General features: G+C 46.1%; 1 protein-coding gene across 1 annotated transcript in view; it reads right to left on the bottom strand.

The window, feature by feature from the left end:
* Slc49a4 (solute carrier family 49 member 4) overlaps positions 1 to 10,350 on the bottom strand; it is a 77,931-nt gene that overhangs the window by 36,156 nt on the left and 31,425 nt on the right. The window contains exons 3-4 of the mRNA XM_021184805.2: positions 3,563 to 3,828; positions 1,439 to 1,568 (exon numbers count right to left, since the gene is read on the bottom strand). Coding sequence (XP_021040464.1) covers positions 1,439 to 1,568; positions 3,563 to 3,828 — 396 coding nt within the window. The remainder of the gene's footprint in view (positions 1 to 1,438; positions 1,569 to 3,562; positions 3,829 to 10,350) is intronic.

Consider the following 10,350-nt stretch of genomic DNA (forward strand, 5'->3'; position numbering starts at 1 on the left):
CTTCCGAAGGTCCAGAGTTCAAATCCCAGCAACCACATGGTGGCTCACAACCATCCGTAACGAGATCTGGCGCCCTCTTCTGGAGTGTCTGAGGTCAGCTACAGTGTACTTACATATAATAAATAAATAAATCTTTAAAAAAAAAAAAGATGTCATTCCTGTGGTACATGCATGAGGTCTTAAGCATGATTCTCAGCATTGTGGTCCATGTATGCAATCCCAGCACTCAGGACATGGAGACACTAGGTAGGTGGAGGCAGGAGGATCAGAGGACCAAGTTCAATCCTGACCATAAAGTGAGTTTGGGGCTATCCTGATCAAAGTGATACCCTGTCTAAAAAACTAAAGCCACCCAAACAGAAGGATGTAAACTGAGACCAGGTCCACATGAGAAACTGTATATATTTTACAAAAGCCAAGAAGCAAAGACATGCTCACAGAAGAGACCCGGGACGTGGGCAGGGGCAGGGGCGGGGATGTAAAATACAGGTGAAAGGGAGGAAAGGGGGGCTGTGCTCTGAGGGACCAGGTCAGCCCCAGCACAGAACCAGCAGCCATCATCACGCACGTTGTCAACACACACATACAAGGTCACTTAGGCTACCCAGGCAAAAGCGTTGTAAGAGAAGGGAATCCACACTGGAAACTCTGGAAGACACGTGTTGATGCACCGGTGTGCTGTATCCAGAGGTATGTTCAAAGACAAACACACAGTAGATAATAAAAACAGTAATAGTAAAATATCCTATTGATGAGTTTAGTGTGACTACATGTTAAGATAATGGTTAGAGCCGGGCGGTGGTGGCGCACGCCTTTAATCCCAGCACTTGGGAGGCAGAGGCAGGCAGATTTCTGAGTTCGAGGCCGGCCTGGTCTGCAGAGTGAGTTCTAGGACAGCCAGGGCTATACAGAGAAACCCTGTCTCAAAAAAACAGAAAAAAAATTAAATATTAATCTACATGGAATATGGATAGAGCAAAAATTAATGACATCTTGTTATAGGGTGAGTTTTCAACATATATTTCTGTTAGAGAATTAAATAATTAGTATTTTAATTAATATTGACATGAAGTACTTACAATTTGATTAATGGTGAAAAATAAACAGTTCGGATTATCCTTGAACATTAAGAATCAGGGGTGGTAGAGCTGAAAGCACTTCCCAGCCAGCAAGGCTGACATCCTGAGTTTGATCTCTGGAATCCAGGTAAAGGTGGAGTAGCGAACTGTCTTTATTGTCCTCTGACCTCCAAGTGTGTCCTGTGGCACATTTGTGCCACCCCCGTGACAGACAGACACCTCCCACCCCCACACACCCCCACACACCCCCACAGAGAGAATACACTGATGGCAGCCGCAGCCATGGCCACGGCTATGGCCACGGCTATGGCCACGGCCACAGCCACAGCCACACAATGCCCCTGAGTCTACTCACTCACCTTAGTAACCTACAAAAGCTCCGCCGGTAACTCAGTCGCTGGCTTGCAGCAGCGACACTTGGAGGAAGAGGAGGCCGGGGCGGAAAATAAGCTAGCGTGGCAGAGAATATTAGGCAGACAACTCCAAATTCTGAAAGAAAAATGAAGGTGAAGTGCTACCCATGACACAAGAGTCAATACTTATTTCTTTAATACCTAGCTCAACAAAGACAAGCAAAATTTGATGCCTCCACCAGCCCAGAGCGGAGGCTGGGCGTGTGCACCCTTAAATTCCTCATGCCACCAGTAGGAGGCGCGCTATGAACAAAGATGCACAGAGGTGCCTGGTTTGTGCCAGATCGCCAAAGGTTGAGAGATGAACAGTTACTCCACGGGAAAGCCCATCCAAACCCTGTAGGAGAGATTCTAAAGCAGCCTCAGAGGACTCCTCAGAAAGAAGGAATGTGGGAGGGGACCGGAAAGGATAGGGTTTTGTTTGATGGAGACGACTTCTGATTCAATCCACACTGCACAGGAAAGTTAAACGAGATAAGGAAGCAACTAAAAATAAGAAACAAAGAGACTGAGAGTGTAAACATGTAATGTAAATGAAAATGTTCTCCTTTCTCCCTGATTTCAGTTTTACTCCGTCCACACCAAACCCTGAAATGCGAATCTCATCGTGTACCTAACTCTCTGTGGTCGTCTACCGGGGTGGGTGGGTGGAGCCTGCTCTGGAGGCTTCCCACCCGGCTTGACTGGTGCTCACCAGATCTGAACCACCCTATGCTCCAGTTGTCTGAATGCACCAGGTTCTCTCTCCTCACTGGGAGTTTCCTCCATGGCTCTGCCTTTCTATTTTCCTCTGCCCACTGGGGGTTCTGCTACCTCCTTCTCACCCTCCGGTTCCAGGTCAGATGCCACATCTCTAAGGAGTTCCTTCGGAGCCCGCCCTCAGCACAGCACCCCCGCTCTGTTCTGTGACTGTTTACCTGCCTACAAGCACTGCTGAGCAGGAACCATGTCAGTCCCAGTGCCCAGCCAGACAAGTATACATGTGAAGTCTAATATTTAGCAAGTTAGTTAAAGCGAAATTCAGCATAATCTAGTTCCTTATCTTTACCAACTTCATTTTTTAGTATTTGCTCCTGACACACAAATAGTCCCATGTAAACCACTAGATCCACTTCAAACAGGGGCCACCCTATAATCTCTCCTACACTCTCTGCCTCCAGGGTCCCCTGCATGGCATCTCCTAATCGATTTGAACACTTGGTGAATGCTATGAAACTCCTAATGTCGTTCATTGTTGTGCTCTTCCCTTAACCCTTCACCTTCTCCCTCCACCTGGGAGGACTGGCTCCCCACCTTGTACGTCCCTGTTTGTACTACAACAGTCTCAACACTGATCTCGCCAGTTTTCAGGGCTGAGCACAGTGCTTTAGATACAGCAAAGATCAATAATCAAGGAGCAAGAAACAGGCATCTGGAGGAAGACACAGAAAGGATCTAACAGGAGCGGAGTGTAGGGCTTGACTCAAAATAACAAGGGAGTAGATGCAAGAACCGAAGATGATAAAGATGAGGGACTAGATTATGCTGAATTTTGCTTTAACTCACTTGCTAAATATTAGACTCCCCATGTATACTTGTCTCTGCCTAGGCACTGGAATTCAGAAAGGTCAGTATGATTAATAGACTAACATATGGAGAACAATGAAGAATAAGCTACAGGTGATTGGGGTTAATAAGGTGCAAGAATGTGACTGATAATGGGAGAAGCCAGCCTGAATACCACCAACTGATGCTTGACAAATGTTTAGTTAAGCATGACATTTAGACACCATGTCTAGAGAAGTCTCAAGAATATATGCTACAGAGTATTGTACTGCAAGTGGAGTTAAAATGTAAAATTAACCAAGACTTTTCCATGTAGCAAGTATACATATTATATTTAGTGCTGTCCTAGGAAGGGTTGTTTCAAACAGGCATATCCATAAGATATAATGAACGTGCATTCGAGTGCGAGTATCTGTCAGTCCTCAGGGGTCTCTGGTGATGTGATCTGGCACAGCAGAACTAGAGAGCAGAGACTGGAATAGAAACCAAAGAATACAACAAGAAGAAAAAAAATCTTCAAAGCACCTGCATACAACACGGTCTCGATTCGGTCTTTAATATGAGCCCTGCTACTCTCCGCAGCGAGAAGGGGTGCCGTCCCGTTGGGAGCTGGAACAACCAGGGGTCCGACAAGAAATGCACACGCTCCACCGAGGTAACTCAGCATCGATGCGATTGCTGTGGCAGTGGCTCGCTCGTCAGCAGAGAACCATGTCGTAGAGAGGAACGGTGCCGCATTCATGACAGTCGGACCTGCCAGTCCGTTCAGTATCTGTCCCCCATGGATTAACCTGGAATTGGAAACGTTGGAAGGCTGTGAGACATTTGAAGCAAGCATTTTCTAAACAAAAAGGATATTAACCAAACAGCAGTTTAACTACGACAAGATATATATGCATACACATAAAGAATGCGACATTCTGAAAAGGTGAGCTGAGCGACTTTCTAAATGACACGCTATCTCTGGAGGGAGACCAAGGACACACAGTTCACCATTTACTCACTGCGCCAACACCAAACTAAGAACTCGCTGTAACTTGGGTGTGGTGGTTTGAATTCCAATGGCGACCAAGGCTCATAGATTTGAATGCGTTTGTTACCAGGGAGTGACACTATTAGGAGGTGTGGCCTTGCTGAAAGAAATGTATCATGGGGGTGAGCTTTGGGGTTTGAAATGCTCAAGCCAGGCCCAGTGTCTCTCTCTGCCTGCTGCCTGTAGATCTGGATGTAGAATTCTCAGCTCTCTCCAGCACCATGTCTGCATGCATACTGCCATGTCTCCCACCATGATGACAATGGACTAAACCTCTGAAACTGTAAAGCCGGCTCATAATAATCAAAAGCTTTCCTCTGTAAGTGTTGCCACATTCATGGTGCCTCCTCACAGCCATAGAACTTGGTTCATTTGTCCTATTCTTGTTTCAGTTTGCTGAAATATGTGAGCCTCGGCTCAGAAGAAACTTGCCAAGGTGCTAACAAAGGAAGTTGAAAATTAGATTCAAAACGCATTGTTTTTTCCTAGTACTCTGCAGCTCATTAATGGGTGCTAGAAAACAATACAGCTGAGCTCAGTATCTCATACCTGTTGCATGCCAGGTATTAGGATTATATCCATACATAAAACGATAATCAAGACTCCTCTAATGTCAGACAGAAAGTCTCTGGGCTGGTTCAGTCACTTTGGCTGGGGACCAGCCCAGGGACAGAAATGCACCTTAGGCCATGCAAAAGAGACAGTGAGGATTGCTGGTTCTTTAATGAGATGCTGTACTTTCACCTGCCCCTCCCCCCGAATTTCGGCCCCCACCCCACACATTAGCTCACAAGGCTGCACCATGTACAGTGGTAAGTCTGCCTGCTTCTCTGAATTATTCAAAAAGGTGGGGTGACTTTCTTCTTTCCTTCTTTTCATCTCTTTTCTAAGCACGCGTCCCCCAACACTCTGGGCTCCCTCCCACCGTGTAGCCCTTGTCCACCTTGTGTATGACCACTGTGCCAGCAGGAGAGGCCACGCTTCCCCTCCTCCCCTCCAAGCAGCCGCCGAGGTGTTATAGCCGGTTCCAGGCTTTACACGCTAATTCACGGCTCCATTTCAGTCTGTACTTAAAATCTTTTATTGCTGAGACTAAGAACCCTGATTTCCCTGCAGATAGTGATATCTGCTCAGGTAAGCACTGTGACCAGACGTCTGAATGGCCCTGGACATCGAGACTCCACTGCTTCTATAGAACAAGAAGGTAAGTTAAGAAGGTAAGTATCTCCTGAGTATCTGCAAGGCTGGCTGAGCTCCTGGAACCTTTGGCTCACAAGACCTCTTTCTGGAGTGTGCAAGGACTGGACCAGGGCCCCACAGTGAGGTCCCCAGTCCTGGCGCTCTGCTTCCAGCTTCAGGTGTGAGGTCAGTGGAGGTCACACTCACTTCCATTCCACCTTGCTCGTGTCCATTTTCCTAATCTGATACCTAGCATGCTTACCTCTCTGACTAAACCCTTTCCCCTTCGCCCTCCGACTCAACAGACACTCACACACAGCCATGTATAATCCTGAAGGAAAAAGCCAGAAGTCTAGGCAAGAAAGGGAGCCAGAGGTGTCTGTTCCCTACCTGTGCTTCTTAAGCACCATGTATGTTTCTCTCTCTCTCTTCTCTCTGTCTCTCTCTGTCTGTCTCTGTCTCTCTGTCTCTCTCTCTCTGTCTCTTTCTCATCTTATTTCCCAAATGCAGAAAGAAAGAATAACAAGACTGGAGGCAGGGGCCTAAGCAGAAGCTAAGTGAACAAGAAGTGAACTGTGCAAGGCAGGCCTACTTGTCTCTCCATGGATGTTACATAGGTTACTTGAAGGGAAAATATCTCCAAATGCCATTGATTTTGCCAGGTTCAAAAATGAAGAAAAAAAAATTAAGATCTCTTGTGTAAGAGAAATAATTTTCTGAGTGAAAGAAGTGAATTCAAAAGGTTTATGTGACAAATAGTTCCCCTAAAGCCAGCAGATCCCAAGATGCCCACAGCAATGCTGTCACATGATGTCTTTTTCACCCTAGACCTGTGTAAGCATAATCAGTGTGCAACTAAACTGTTTAGAACTCTCAAGTCATTCAAACGCATACATGAGATCAATCCCATTTATGATTTTTTTTTGAAATTTTAATTTAGCAATGGAAAAAAGCAAAGTGAGGGCCAACCAGAGGCTCAGCAGGTTGAGGTGTTCACTGCCAAGCCTGAGGACCAGAGTCTGATCCTTGGGAACCACAGAGCAAAAGGAGACAATGGCCTACTCCCACCTCTGTGGCCCTGCTGTGACACACATACTGTCTCCACTACGCTCACCATTAATGCTGTTACAGAAGATGTTGAGGATGCAAAGGTCACCAGGACATCACTGTCACAGTATGGTGGCTGAGGGCAGGACAGAAGTCAAGCTGTGCTAGTTTCTGGCCAAGGAGCGGTCGTAGGTAACTCAAGGTTTGTAATGTGGAAGTCTGTCCACTAGGCCTGTGCAGGTCTGTCTGCTGCTGCTCTGTTGCCTCTTTCTCACAGGGTTTCCAGAGAGTTCTGTGTCCCCAACCTCAGCTCAACTGCTTTCGCTCCTTTCCTCCCAGCTGCTTTTCTCCTCCTCACTTGGCTTCTGTGAGCCCTGTTTATCCCTCCCCTGGGTTTCCATAGTGAGCAGCAGGAAGAGTAAGACACTGTGGCCCCTCCCACACCCACGGCCTGGGATGCAGGGACAGAACTGTGCACTTCCAGGGCCTGTGCACATAAGAGGTCTGTTGAGTCCTTAACTGTTCTGGGCATCTGTGGCCCCCAATGCCCTGCGCAGAAAACAAGCCCTGAGGGACACATGGATGGCACCCATGCACAGCTGCAATCCTTGTTCTACTCAATATTCTTTAGATTCCCAAAGAAATGCCCCTGGCTCAGTTCTGCGTCTTCTGAGCACTCATCTCAGTTGCACAGTTTCCTATCCTTATGCTTTCCGGTGTCGGGGAACAAACACCTACGATTCCCAAGTGACTCCCACTCACAATAACATGTGCAATCATGTAAATTTTTGTAACTAAAATTTCAGACCTACTCCCTAAAGAAGTTAATAACACACTGAAAAATACCATTTATAATTTTATACCTTCCCTTTCTCTAGAAAGCACTGCGTGGAGTCTCAATCACATAACTAATGACTAAGACGGAAATCAGAGACTAGAAATCAGAATGCCAAGTGACGCCAATACCCACAGGCCCCTCTGCTCACGCACAGGCCTCACCCTTGAAGGTTCTCTAGTTACAAATAAGGACAATAAAGTCAGTGGCTGTTACAGTGCACCACGGCCCGGAGAGTGAAGGTGCACAGCGCCTGGGATGCCTGGAACATTTTCATCCTGAGCACAGCTTGTCGATTTTACCAGCCCCCAGAGTATGACCTGCACTGCCGAAGCCAGAGGCTGACTGACTTTTAAAAACAGCACAAACTTCCTTGGGGTAAGCTAGTGTTCTTTACTTAAATTCTTTTTTTGTTTGTTTTTTTATTTTGTTTTGTTTTTTGAGACAGGGTTTCTCTGGGGTACCCCTGGCTGTCTTGGAACTTGTTCTGTTAGACCAGGCTGGTCTTGAACTCAGAAATCAGCCTGCCACTGCTGTCCATGTGCTGAGATCAAAGGTATGTGCCACCACTACCTAGCCTCAAATTCTATTTTTAAATATGAAATAATTTAGAATTTTTAAAAACATTACTTCTCTAAGACTTTAGTAACTTGCTCCCAGCTCCCAGCCTTCTGCCATCCAGCATAAACTCCCTGACACTGAAAGTGGTTAGTCTACAGACAGTCTGCCTTCTTCACAGCCAAGAAGGTTCTGAAGTAACTCCAGGAAAGAGGAAGTCAGGCAAGAAGAGACCCTAGGAAGTCCCCAGTTTGGACACTCTGTTAGAGCTTCTATTTTTAAATGAAAACTTAGTGTACTTTCCAATCTTTAAACAATTTTGGCCAATTATGTCAATGTTCAAGGCAGCTGCAGCAGACACTGGAGGGAACAGAAAGCCTTGGCCTTAAAGGATTGTTAATAGTAGCTTCTAAACTACCAATTTATAGAAAGGACAGGGACACGGTGAAAAGCCCACTGAGTTACACACAAGAAGGCTCAGCCTCTGGGCCCCTTCTGCTCTGCTAACTGTAGAGTCTTTGCTAAGCCACTCATTCTTAGAGCACATGCCTGCATACCCACTACCCTCTCTTACCCCATCCCATAGTCCCCTTTGCTGTCTAGACAGTTTTACCTCTACTTCATGTCATCTGTTCACAAATGGCTTTATGTCTCTATATAGACCAGGACTCACAAGTGAGAGAAAACATGCAGCACGTGTCTTTCTGAGACTGGTAATTAGCTTACTATGGTTGAGTCAGTTTCTCTGCAAACAACTTTACTCCATTATTCTTTATATCTGAAACATCCGCATTTTGTCCATTCTTTCATTGATAGCTACATGGGGTATATCTATAACTTGGCTCTGTGCACAGTGCTGCAGCAAACACTGGTGTGCCTGAGTCTCTGGGATAAGTCAACCCTGGCTCTTCTGAGTAAGCACTGGCAGGTGGTATTGTTAGGTCATGTAGTCATTCTATTTTGTTTTGTTTTCTGAGAAACTTCCATATCGATTCCCAAAGTGGTTGGAATAGTTCTTACTCCACCAGCATTGTGTAATGTCCTCACTTACATCCGTGTGTGGGGTCCCCTCTGTCTGTGTCTAGAGCAGGACTGGATGTCACTTTTATTCTAACTGAGGTGATATGGAATATTGATCAAGTTTTAAATCTGCATTTCTCTGATGCCAATGATAGCGAACGCTTTTTTTTGTTCACATTTACTAGCTATTTGTATTTCACTATTTGAGAACTGTCTGCTCATTTCATTGGCTCATTATCTGACTGAGTCGTTTGTTTGTTGGCATTTGGTTTAGGAATTCCTACATGCACCCTCAGTCATGTCTCATTCTGTAGGCTGTCTCTTCACTTACTCATGTCTTTTAGTTACATGAAATCCCATTTGTCAACCGTCGGCTGTATTTTCTAAGCAGGCAGAGTCTTACATAAAGCCCTTGCCTATGCTGCTATCTTTCCTCCTGTCAACACACAGCCTTGTTACAGCCGGGGCGGACCCACAGGGCATACCACCCCACAGCCACGGCACAGGCAGCATTTTATTCCATCCATACTGTGCTCCTCCAGGGATAACGGAACGGTCGCAGGTTCAGATCACACGGACACCACTGTGCCCACCTCCCTCGTCAGCCTTTGCTTTACATTGTGCAGTAGAAACTCGAGGGCTCTTTGGAAAGTTGTTTGGATGGTGTTTTGCTGGGGCAAGCATGTGAAGGAACATTTTGTTTAAGTGAACAGAGGTGTGAAAGGCTAAGGCAGACTTGTGGAGGTAGGAAAGTTTCACTGAAGCAGGCACAGGAGAGAGGATGTTCTTAGGCTTACGCAAGCACTTGAAAGGGCACATGATGAAGGATTCTTCACTAACGACAGGCACGTATTGGTCCACCTTACAGTGTGTAGTTGAGCTGCATTTGTCAAGACTCCACAGACAGGAACATACTAAAAAAACATCTGGGAGTGTGCTGCAGTTTGTTGCTGTTCAGATTGGATGAACATGCTGAGGCAAAGCATGTGGAGGACACGTGATATTTGGAGAGTATAAATAGGACTCAATGGAATGACAGACAGCGTGCTTGCTGGTACAGGTAGCTGTGCAATGCTGCTGAGTCTCCAGCCTCCGCTGCTCTTCACTTCCCTGAGGCACAGCTGAGAACTTCTGCTGTTCCTGTTGGTCCCTCCTGCTGACTCAAGCTGAGGCTGAGACCAGGCTGTCTCTGCTAGGTGTTGCTGCCACAGTTGCTGACCCAACTCTACCAAACTGGACTGCTGGTGAACTGTGATGTGTTTGCAAGTGGATCAAGCTGCCGCTGCCTGCTAACCTGCTCATTTCCAGACAACACAGACCAGAGTTGCTCCAAAGAACCTTTCTAAGCAGATCCACTTCCACCCCTCATATCCTTTCTTTTTCACTATCTCTGGTGGGTGGTGGGCTAACCAGGAGGTTGAAGTGTTTAAGAGCCATAATTAACAATACGGTGTGAAAAAATTAAAGTTACAACAACGAGTTTCTTTTTGGTACTGTTGCTCTTTGTCTTGGTAAATTGGGATTTTTCTTTGTGTATGAAGAGATAGATACATGTATGCAGTGCACGTGGTAGGAGGACGCATGTGTGTAATGCATGTGGTAGGAGGATATGTGTGTGTGTGTGTGTGTGTGTGTGTGTTA

Source organism: Mus caroli, chromosome 16 (genome assembly GCF_900094665.2).
Source record: "Mus caroli chromosome 16, CAROLI_EIJ_v1.1, whole genome shotgun sequence".
Taxonomy (NCBI): Eukaryota; Metazoa; Chordata; class Mammalia; order Rodentia; family Muridae; genus Mus; species Mus caroli.